Below are 12,355 nucleotides of genomic sequence, written 5' to 3' on the forward strand. Positions count from 1 at the left end.
CACAAAAATAATGAACAGAAGATGTCCCAAATGAAGCCTTAAAATGACATGAATTACACCAACTCATAAGCTAGCTATAGCATTCTAGTATTGGATGCTTATCATGAATTAATAATCATATGCCAATGAAAAGATCTAAGTTTCAGACTTAATTCGCAAATCCACAGATCATATGCCAATGAAAAGATGTCCCAATGAGTTATTAACTTTTATTTCAAACACTGAATAATAATAATTCTAAAATAAATATATTCAATCATAATAGAGATAATCATACAAACTTAAATAGGCAAAATCATAATAATGAGAAATTTCTTAAGAACTCTTAAATCACACAAGAATGAGAAATTTCACAGACATACTGAAAAACACAAATACAAAGAGGGAGGGAGGTCAGGTAATTTGCAGAGTTGAAGAACACAAGTAATGGAAAGTTGTTTGAAAGAAGAAAGGAAATGAAGTCAAGGAGGAATTTTTCAAAGGTCTCCACTTCTTAATGTCTTCTGGGATAGTTCAGGTTCTGACAATTTCGAATTGAAATGTTGCAATAGTTGCTAATACCTTGTAGCCAGTTACAATCTTTCCACCCGATGTTATTTATCTCCAATTTCTCGAGCTTAGGAGGACAAGAGGGTAATTCCAGCAAATTTGGGCAATCTTCTAGGCACAACTTAGTCAAGCAAGGAAAGAGGCATTCATATGCTGCTGCTGTTGCAATAAACCAATCCTCCATTGCTTTCAATTGATGAATATGTAGCACCTCTAGTGATGGAAAGACACGAATCTTATCATTCTCATGAAATTTGTAATCAAAACCTTTTACTTCTGGCATGTCATGAAGGTAAAGAGATTTGAGAAAGGGAAGCTGCCAAAAGGGAGGAAGAGTTTTCCATGCTGAGCAATCTTCCAATCGGATGTATTCTAGATTGGAGATTAAATGGACATTGTTCATCCATATTGCAGACCTGGCACCCTTGAATGAATTTATCTTCAGTTTCTTTAGACAACTATGTGGTTGAAGATTGTCAAGCACATTCTCATGATAATGATCTATAAGTTCCAAGCTACCCCATTCTAAGGACAAATCTGTGAGGTTCCTCTTATCGCATAATTTGGCCTTGCAAGCATCTTTGGCATCCTCCACATTTTCAGGAAAATAGATCACTAATTTGCGAAGCTCATTCATATGCTCTAGCTCCTCAATTCTATAACCAGCCAAATTTTGAACATAAAGCCCATCTAGCTCTTGAAGAGAATTTAGCTTCCCAATCTCATACATCCCAGGACTGGAAAGTTCCAGATAATGCAGATTACGAAGGTTATTTAACTCACTTGGTAAGAAATCATCATCATCCGAAAATTTACGATCACGATCATAAATCAAGAATTGTAAGTGATAAAGATTACAGACAGATCTTGGTAGTGGAACCATGAGAGCTTTAACAAAATTCAGGTATCGAAGATGTGTTAAATATCCAATCTCTTCTGGCATTTCTTCTAGTGGAGAATGTATGCACATTAGGCGTAAACTTTTCAATGTTTTGAAAATTTCTGTAAGTTCGTCAAAAATAGAGACCATCCAAATATAATTCACGATAAGAGAACGCAATTTCTTAAATTTCTCCATATTTCTGAACACTTCAATATTTTTAGTATCAACATATAAGTGTCTAACAGTCTCAGGATTTTTTATAAATAACTCTTCATCACCTATAATGCTGAAGTATTCTTGTCCCGAAACAAATTGCACCATTTCATGTAGTAAATCATGCAACTTGTAAAATGTTCTATGTTTATTCTGAAATTTATCAAATAAAGACTTTTTGACCAAAACATTGAAGTACCTCTCTCCAGCATCCTTCGTAGTCTCACCTCCAATGTTAGATGGTTGAATGAAACCCAATGCAATCCACATTCGAACTAAATCGTCTTTGTCAAACTCATGATCTTGTGGGAATATGGAACAAAATGAGAGACAATTTTGTAGAACTTTTGGGAGGAATATATAGCTCAGTTTTAAAACGGAGAAGATATCATTCTGACTTCCAATATCATGGTTTAAAACTCTTATCCAATGACTTTCATCCAAATGAGAATTGAGAACTCCTCCTATGACTCTTGCAGCCAATGGAGATCCTGAAAGTTTTTTAACTATCTTTCTAGTAGTTGGCAATAAATTTTGATGAGCATTAAAAGTCTCTACATTGACAAATGCATATCTGAGGAGGAGGAGCAAACACTCCTCATCCTTCAGGCCATCTAATCTCAATATTTCATTCTTCTTTTTCATAACATTTGAAATCATTACTGCAACAGATTCCATCCGAGTTGTCAGCAAAATCTTACTTCCCAATTTTCCAGAAGCCAAAGGGGCAAGCACATTCTCCCATTTGTTTTTATCTTGCTCCTTATCATCATTCCAAATATCATCCAACACAAGTAAGAACTTCTTGGAGTTTACCATAGACTTGAGACTTTTTTGAAGTGCATCAAGTGTCTCCAACTGAGTCCTCTCGTTTTTAAGGGATTCCAACATATTTGCAATGACTCGATTCACATCAAAGTTGTTGGAAACACAAATCCACATTTTAAGATCAAATTCCTTTGTCATTTCATCTTTATAAACATGTTGCAAGAGGGTTGTCTTCCCCATACCACCTTGACCCACTATAGATAGCAGAGAAATGTTACTGTACAGAGTAGTTTGATATTCATTTGATGGGTTCCTCAGCCACTTCATGACAAAGTCCTTGTCCTTGCCTCGACCGATGAGATCGTTTTTAGGCAAGGATCCTGTTTCACGCGCTCTGTACATCTCAAGCTGCTGCTCCTGATGCTCCTGCTTTGCATCTTTTACAAGATGAAGGAAAGTAGCAACACCAGCTGAAACTTTATCGAGTTTCTGCACAACCTTCTCTAACCTCTTCAAGTTGGGATCGATTTTGAGAGCACGTTTGGCAATTTGGACAAGCCGTTTATTTATGGATTTCATGATAGAACGCACCTTTCTCTGCTTCTTGTCTTTAGTTAGCTGTTTTTCAAGCTTCATGTACTCGAGATCATCCAACACATCATCCGCCTCTTCGATAGCATCTCGTAGCTGCCATAGCCATTCGTTGAGAGCAGGATTTCTGTCTCTGATCTGCTCTTGGCTGGAAGCAAAGTCCACGACAGCTTGGATCTTGGGGTGGTTCTCTCGCAGCCTTTCGAGCTCCTCCTTCATGCCTGTCTGCCATCTGACTTGATCTCCCAGGTACTGAAAGCCAGTGTTGATGAGCTTCTCCATGATTGGAGCAACAAACCATTCTTCCATGGCACCGGTTAAGGGAGATCAGAACAGCTCAACAGTGAAGAGAGAGTGAGAGCAGGAAGTGGATGGTGTGGTTCCCTTTGTTGGTACTATTGCTGTACTAAAAAAATAAAATATGTACTAAAAAAATTATACTTTAAGCAGCAAAAATTGTCCCAAATAAAATCTTAAATTTCATTTGGGATGATTTTTTTATTGCTTTTTAAAACAGTTTTTCAGTTGTACTAAAAAATTGCTTTAAAAAACAATAAAAAAGCTGACATAAACGAAGTCTTAGTATTAAATTTTTTTAGAAGTGTTGAAAAAATAGAAGCCAAATAAAATTTATAAATATATATTTATAATTTAAAAATAAAATAACAAGAAGTAATTAATTGTTAGTCCTCTATTGTATCCCATAAAATTTAGGTTTTTAATATTTTATTTTTATTCTTCCATGTTTGGCAGGCTTTGAATGGATTTGGGTACATAGCTCATTTTGGCTTTTGGGTGCTTTGGCTATCAATAGGGGTGAAACCAGTCTCTTTTTTTGAGGGTGAACAAAATAGAATTATGAAATGCATATTCCTTTAAGTTAATGTTGGTAATTGTCACACTACCAAAAAATTGAAGTTTTCGCAGCCTTTAATTGTAGCGGTTGGAAAATCGGTGCTATAGACTGGTATAGGCAGTGATTTTAATCGATGTTAAGCTTTTGTTATTACCGCGGATTTAACCGTCGCTAAAATCGGCATTATATTCCTTCACCATCTGCCCTAACTGAGTCATTCGATTGCGCGCGAGTGCTCTTCTCGGCATGATTCCAAACTTCATTCACGCTGCCAACTACACACATAACATTTATTCTCTATATACATCATTCCACTCCTCCATACTAGCAGCCACTCACATTGCCTTGCTCCTTCATAGCAACCTATTTTCTTATTACCCTTAATTATTATTATTAACTACTATATTATTAAGTAGTAGTATTAGTTAATATTATAAATTAGTATTGATGTACCATCCAAAAATATTCTTGATCAGGCATGAATCTCGAGGCAAAATCAAGTTGGAAATTTTCAAAATTAAATTTGGGATCATTCAAATTTCAGAGCAACCCTACGTGGAAGTCAATTTGGTGTTGTAATTCTCACAGCGGTGGAAGCGTAGAGGGCAGAGTGTGAGCCAACACTTCTTTAAATTGTTTTATGAGCTCTTAAACTTCAACATTCAGCTCAAGGGGTTGCTTCCTTGTAACTTGTTCCTGAACTAGTAGTGCAAATATTAAGGAATGTTGTTTCCAAGAGGATAAAAGAGTATTATCAGTGATAATGTGCATGGTTGTCTTAGTCTTAAGTTTCTTGGCTTGGTTGTCAGCTAACTATGAAATCAATTTCAACTGCTTGCTCTTCAATTCAAATGAACAAGTGTTAGCTCTCCTGTCATAAGTCACTCCCACATAAAATTGCTAAGGCTGACCCAAAATCAGATCGCATACATTCATGTCTAGCATGTCACAAAGTAATTCACAAGTGTAGTGCTTGCCTATGGAGAATGCAACTCTACACATGTCAGACATCACAGTGTCCTTTCCCTTCTTTACCCAACTTATTTTGTAGGGCTGGGGATGTTTGGTTGTTTTGAGGTGGAGGGCTTGTACAACTGCACATGAGATTATATTTTAAGAACTTCCATTATCTATAAGCAAGTCACAAACCTTGCTATTAATGGTGCACCAGATCTAAAAAATGGCATAGCGTTGAGAGCTATTGGGCATTCTGGTGCTAGTAATAATTTTTCCAAGATACAGACAAATGGGTAACCCCTATCATCTTCAATATCTTCAACATCCAAATTCTCCTCCTTGTTTCCACTTTCTTTATTTCCTTCTGCATCTAACAATTGTAATTGTTGTCGATTTGGACAAACATTGGATTTATGCCTCACTTGGAAATACCGAAAACACTTGATAACTTGCTGCCTGCCATAAGAGTTCTCTTTAGTAGGTGCATTAGTATTGAGCTGCAATCCGAGCTCCGCAGCTGATCTGGCAATACTAATGGGTGGATTAACTTTAGATGGCACCTAAATTTTCTTGGTGGTTAGAGCAAGTTGTCTAGCAACATCTGTGCTCGACGCATGAAGAGGTCACTTGAAAGGATGGTTGTGAAAGTGCTAGTCCAACTATATCTCCACCTTAAGTGACAAGTTCATGGCCTCCAATAATGACCAAACCAAATTCACCTCAAGCTTGTCTCAAATATCGTCATTCAGAACCCCAACAAATCGAGCTGTCAATTGGTTGGTTGTTTCGTTAAGATCATTCTTGACACAAAGTCTATAGACCTCCTATGTATACTCGCTCGCAGAGCAACCACCCTGAGTGCAGTGTTGGTATTTCATGTAAAGCGATCGTTCGTAATTGGTTGGGAGGAAATGTGTCCGCAACAACTGTTTCATACAAGCCCAATTGCGCACTCCGCCCCGACCTTCCCTTTTTTTGGATTGCGTCAAATACAACCACCACAAACTCATGCCACCCTGCAGTCTGCACGCAACATACTTGACTTGTTTCTCAAGCTCAGTCTCCATATACTCAAAGAAGTTCTCCACGGCCCTCTCCCAATATTGATAGTCCTCAATGCGTAATCGTCCTTCGAAGAAGGGTATGTTGAGCTTTGCTCGAAACTCACTACGATGTTGATCATGACCCATTGGTTGCCGATATTGCAGTGCAACATTGACCCTATCAGACTCATGAAAAACTTTTGAGATGTAGTTCCCCCCCCCCCCCCCGTGTTCCCCCCCCCCCCCCCCTATCTTCTTTTTAGTCGGACAGTTCCTGGATAATCAGGACTCATCTTCATTCATGAAACCCACGACCTCCATGCCTAATCGGTGGTGTAGTTAGTCGCATTGGCCTGAAAACATTGTCTCTGGTTATAGCTCCAATTACGAACTCCCGCCGTAGCTCCGCCTCCAGGCAATTAAAATTCAAGGACATCTCATCCACCCACTTCACAACTTCAACATTTGCTACCCATAGGGCCTCCAAGCTATGATCCTCATCACTTGTCACACGTTTGCTGCTCTCCGCCATCTCTCCAAGCCGCAGGCTCTAATACCAGCTATGGTGTGGTATGAAATGGAAGAAACAGGGTAGAGCAAAAACTCAAAACATATAACCAAAAGTTTACTCTAATATGATAATATTCAAAAGAAGCTGTCTCCTCTCCCATCTGAAGGAGGATAAAAACTTAGTGTCATGAAGTCTTTTATACTGAAAATGGCTAAAAGTCAATCCAAACTCTCCCAAATAAACTCAATTTGAGTGTAATTAGTCAATGACGAGCTAGATTCGGTCTAATCCCCTAATTAATAAGAAATTAAGGTGTCATTACTTCATTGAAGATCACCAATGACTCCAACTTCCATTGTTGTATGGCTCTCCAAAGCACAACACTCTGTCTACTAATAAATATTAAAAAATATAATGATAAATTTTTTATTTTTACTTTTTATGGATAATAATTTCTTCTCCCACAAAAAATATACTAAATGGCAACCATGTAAATATAGTAAACGTGGAGCCATTAGAAGGCCTCCGCGCACTCCCACCGTTCCACGCTTCATAATAGCCGTTCAAAGCAGGCTTTTTGTCTTCGCTTCGCCGCTGACGAAAATAACTAAAAAAATTGTTGGCCACAAAGCCCGCAATATGAAAAACGGCCTGTCAAGCCCATCTGGCTATGAATGTGGCCGTCCAGGTGCCATCAAGCAAGTGGGGCCGAGAAGCGTCTCAGTGCGCCAGAAGCTCCCACGTGGCGCCTAATATTTGTATTTTTTTAAAATGGTTTACTAATGTTACTAATTTTTTATAACCCGTTTAATAATTTTTCCTTATATATATTCTTTCTCATGGGTATAATCTTCAAGTATTACAGTGATGAGGATGCTCTGGTGGATAGATGGCTACACTCTTAGAAAAAAAAGGGTGAAATTTGTATATATATGAAAAGGTTGGAGTTGCTTGACAAATAAGATTATATAGAGGTCTTACATGATTCTGCCTTATGATGACTTGGTTAGAAGAGTAGATGTATTAGATTTTGACATATATTAAGAAAGGTAGAGGTAGACCTAAAAAAAACTTAGTTAGAAAAAACTAGAAAAGACATTTTTTTATATTTAAATGAGAATTTTAATCTTAACATGATACAATGAAGACAGATGATTCATATAGTTAGACCACAAGTAGTTGGATAGATATTTGTTGTTGTTGTTGTTGTGGCGGATTTAATCTTTTTATTTGTTATCAAAAACCTAAAATTTTATAGTAAATATGTAATAAAAAATGTTAATCAAAATGGGTTAACTGATTAAATTCGGGTCATGCGAGTTACTAACAGGTTAGGTTCGGGTTGGTCTTTTTGATTCGTTTATTAAACAAGTCGAGTTCAAATTGACTGAATTTAGGTCGGATTAATTTTGAATTAGACCCGAACCTCACCCATCAACCTTTTTGACACCTTTGTTGATATCAATTAATTAGATCTTGTATTAAAATTAATGTATTTTATAATATCATAAATAACTCTAGTCTTTATGAAAATATTATCAAATAGAGTAGAGCATAAACTAATTCTCAAATTGGACGGACTCAATTTAAAAATTAAATTTATTGGAAATTAATATTAACTCTTAATATATATATATATATTAGGGCAGGTGTCAAGGAGCGCGCAATGGCATTGAGCGACTTGCATGGCAACCACATCGTCGGATGTCTTCCACGTGTGAACTGTGTCTTGGTATTTTAGCGCCTTCAATGGAAGGGCGCCGTATAGGACGAATTCGATTCGAAGATCACAGGATGGTTGGTGCGGAAGTTCACGGGAACCCTAATGGGGTTTCTAATGGAAGACATGCGCTCACTTCATCGTCTTCAAGGTCGTCGTCGTCGTCTTCTTCTTCTTGCTTGTCACTGTCTCCGGTTTCTGAGAACGGCGGGGAGTGTGGGTTGGATGGGATGGAGCTCGAGGCTGCGCGGGCGCTCGCTTGTATCGCGAGGACGGCGGTGCGGGAATGTGGTGGGAGGAGGTTGAAACGATTCAAGAATCGATCGCAGGTTAGGGATTGGGAGAATTGTAACCAAGACTGGAATTTGGATTCCGTTCCTGAGGTAGTTGGCTGCTTCATACACTTCGTTGTTTATGTGGTTGTAAACTATTTTAATTTCTTTGCCTATTTGTTTGTGCTCTGTTCTTAATAGGAAGAAGAATGGATTAGGGGAATTGTAGATTGTGTGATGAGAGATTGATTTTAGCGACTTTGTTGGTTTTGCACATTATAGATTCAAGCGATTAATTAATTTTTTTCGTTAATTTGTCGCATTTCTTATGATTTCACTTCTTATTATCAAACGGTTATTCTTCGAGCTTGATTTTTTTTTTTTTTAATCCTGATTCGTTTGCCTATTTGTTAGGTTCTGTTTTTTAGCAAAGGGATTTAGGATTGGGAAAAATTAGATATTGTATAAAAGAGATATTTGTTTTACCGTCGCCAGGTTCATCCGTATTGATTTTCCTTCTTTAGTTATTAGATACATGCCATACGAGATGTTTTGTTGAAGTTGCCTGAAATTTCGTGGACTCTATTAGCAAAGTTTTAAGTTAAAAAATGATTTTTTTTTTACTCTTTATGTTTTGGAATAGTCTATATGCTTACTACTTGATTTAATAGCCCAGAAAATGTGTGAGTTTAATTATGTACCTCATTTCAGTTTGAAGATAGCTTCTGGAGGAAATCATGCACGGGAAATATATGTTAGTTTTAAGCTGTGATTTTTATGGACTTAAAACCTCACCTGACGAGTCTGTTTCAATACAAATTTCTTTATCTAACCTCTTCCCATGTCAGAAGAAAAATTATCGAAGGAAAATGGGGTTTATCCTTCTTAAAGATGATTAGGATGATAAACTATCGTTTGTGGATATCATATTTGTTTGCTTGGTGAACTAGCTTTAAATTTGAAGGGTTTATAGAGAAGAGTGTTGCACTCAAAGGTTGGGCAGTCTTATTTGTTTTTGGTAAGGAGGACTTATGTTTTTTGATCGAGGGGAAAATATTTGATAACAACCCCCATTAAGACCATAAATAGTACTCAATATTTGATTAAGGGGCTGTTTGTTAGCACCCAGTATTTGATTAATTGATTTAAGTAGGACTTCCTAAATCCTCTAAATCCTGAAAATTGTTTGGTAATATTCATGATAAATCTTATTAAATCTCGTGTGACTGTTTGTCTATAAAGATGATTTAACGAGCGGACTGTTCTTCTCGAGCCAATGGATTTCGTAAATCCGGCAAAAGATAGGATTTCAGAAATCCGAGATTTAGCACGAAAAGACGGAATTTTCCGTCTATGGTGGCTTTCATTGGCCATGAGATTTGATTTTGCATTTTAGGCCTTTTGGCTTGATTTCGCTCAAATCCGCTTGAAATCCAGCCTAAATCCAGCCACCAAACAGCCCCTAAGAGTTAGAGGGTGTTTAGCCTTAATATCTCTTTTATAGAGGATACATCTAGCAGTGGTTAGCATTTATTGCCATTACTTGCAGAAAAAAAAATGATAGAAACAAAAATTTCATTTTATGATAGCGATCATTTGGCATTCATTTTGCATTAAAAATCCAATGGAAAAGATTTGTTAACCAAGCTACTATAACATATCTCATAACCATCCAAATTTTAACAAATATCTCATATGTTCCTCAATATCACCTTTGTGCATCTTCATAATGATTAACTTCACTTCATTTTTTAGGGTCATTCCATGATAAATTTTAATTTTTTGTTCCTCATGCTTGTCCAAGATAGTTTCTTCTTTGAAACTTTCATTTCATGAAATTTTTATAGAGCATTTTTATCTTTCTTGATGTTTGCATCATTAATTAGTTGTGTGAAGGCTGGAGATCTCTTCTTTAATCATGGCTATTTTATCCAATTTTCTCCTTCCTTAATATTTATCTTATATCATAAATCATAAAAAATAGCAATTTAAAAAAAAGTCATTTTTTGCTTAATAAAGTCATTACAAGACTTTTAATCTTCTTTAAATTATTATAAATCTCATTAGTATTAAGTTTTTTCACTTATTAAAACAATAATTTTTTCGTATTTTGTACCTCCTCACTCCGCTACCTAAGGCTTATTAATTTGACTCAATTTAATTATTACCATTTTCCTTTCAATGTTACATATCTTTAAAGATTAATAATATCTCATTTTCTAAATTCCACCCCTTATACTAAAGCAATTAGTTTTCTTTTGTCTATTTACAATAAGAGCATGCTAATTTGATTTCAAAATTTAAATGTTAATATCCTTAATGATAGTTTTTTTCCCATTTCCTTTAATCATCTTCACCTGACTATGTACCCAAAATAGTTCCTGCCCGTTCTTCCATGTAGAATATGTTACTTGAGCTTGATTATCTTCAGGATAACAAGACTATCAATGTCACCATGGAGAAGAAAATAAAGCTTGAACAGATCTCTGAAATGCTACCACCCAGCAGCAATTGCTCAGCAAATTCTGTGTCATGTTCAGGAAGTAAGACAAGGCTAAATCTGACTGAGGTAACCAAATGTTAAACCTCGCTTAAATTCTAGATAGAACTTTATTGCATATTGAAATATCTCCATAGGCTGAAAGGGAAGCAAGGAGAATGCGCCGGGTGCTAGCGAATAGAGAGTCCGCTCGACAAACAATTCGACGAAGACAGGTATTCTTCGTTTATCCTATTACATTGGGCCATTTCGCATCAAACTGGAGGTCTCTCAATTAAATCGATCATTGATTATTAGTTTTTTCTGCATTTTCTAACATGAGATGTTTTTGTTTGATCAGGCTCTTCGAGATGGTTTGACAAAGAAAGTGTCTGATCTCTCACTTGACAATCAGAACATGAAAATGGTAATTTTTGTTATTGAATTGGCATTCGAAATACTACAAGAATTCAGATTAGCCTTCTCTTATTCTTGATAATATCTTTGCAACCAGGAAAAGGGCCAAATTACCAAAGAGTACATGTTGCTCAGAAACAAAAACAAACAATTAAAAAAACAGGTAGAAGAAGAAAACATACAATGATGATTCTTGCAATTGCATCTTGAAAGTTAGATAAATTTTATGAGTTTTTTTTTTTGAATTAATTGCAGCTGGCCATGGCTATTGCATGCAACATCATGAGTGCCGAATCAACTTCGCCGCCACCTTTTATACCTGTTATCTGTCCTCCATGGCCTGTAATAGCTGCACATCCCCGACCTTGCTACGATGAAAATGGTTTTCATAAAGCCTCTGAATCTCAGACAACACCAAGCTCTTGTTTCTGTTCTTTGCTTGATCAAATCTCTGTTGCCCATCATTCTATTTCTGGCAAATGGAAAGCGAAAGAGACTGATTTTGAAGAGAAACCAGCAATTCAAGAGCAAAACCCGAGAGATAACTCTGCAACACCTGCGCTAGCTCCTTTGAAAGATGAAACCATGAAAGTTCACAAATCTCACAAGTTAGATATAGATCTTAACTCTAGGAGTGTGATGCCTGAGCCTTCTCTTGATGCAGAACATTCAAGTGTCAGTGACGAACCAGTTCGAGTGTTTGCAGAAAAATCTGTTAAATTTGTTGATGCGAGTGCAGCATCTTCAGCCAGAAGGAGAAGGAAAGAGATCCTGAAGCTAAAACATCTATGTGGAAGTCCAATCGTCTTGCATATGTGACTTCTGAAGGTTTGTTGTTCATGATAGTGTAAATGGCTACTAGTTTTGTACATTACCAAGCACCCAATTTTCTAATAGATATTGCTTTAGTAAATCTACGGCATGTATATCTGGGATAAACTCTTTTATATGCCACACTTTCTATAGAGTTTTCTCTCAAAATACTTTAATGGCAGTCGCATATATGTATTTTTAGTGAATTATAGTATTAGAACTGTTCTTAGTACTTTTTTGCTTTGTCAAAAATATTAAAGTGTGCAGTAAATTCCTTATATTT

At 36.5% G+C, this 12,355-nt stretch overlaps 2 protein-coding genes across 2 annotated transcripts; one reads left to right on the forward strand and one right to left on the reverse strand.

Annotated features, from left to right (window-relative positions):
* Positions 1 to 288: 288 nt before the first annotated feature.
* On the reverse strand, positions 289 to 3,367 carry LOC110102707 (disease resistance protein RGA2-like). The gene has a single exon (XM_020831154.2). It carries the CDS (start codon positions 3,311 to 3,313, stop codon positions 494 to 496), a length of 2,820 nt encoding a protein of 939 aa, XP_020686813.1. The 5' UTR covers positions 3,314 to 3,367; the 3' UTR covers positions 289 to 493.
* A 4,670-nt stretch (positions 3,368 to 8,037) lies between these two features.
* Positions 8,038 to 12,306, forward strand: LOC110102712. Its single transcript, XM_020831160.2, has 6 exons — positions 8,038 to 8,474; positions 10,795 to 10,932; positions 11,001 to 11,078; positions 11,204 to 11,269; positions 11,357 to 11,422; positions 11,515 to 12,306. Exons 1-6 carry the CDS (start codon positions 8,076 to 8,078, stop codon positions 12,076 to 12,078), a joined length of 1,311 nt encoding a protein of 436 aa, XP_020686819.1. The 5' UTR covers positions 8,038 to 8,075; the 3' UTR covers positions 12,079 to 12,306.
* The last annotated feature ends 49 nt before the right edge of the window (positions 12,307 to 12,355 follow it).

This window comes from Dendrobium catenatum, unplaced genomic scaffold (genome assembly GCF_001605985.2).
Source record: "Dendrobium catenatum unplaced genomic scaffold, ASM160598v2 fragScaff_scaffold_158, whole genome shotgun sequence".
In the NCBI taxonomy this organism is placed as follows: domain Eukaryota; kingdom Viridiplantae; phylum Streptophyta; class Magnoliopsida; order Asparagales; family Orchidaceae; genus Dendrobium; species Dendrobium catenatum.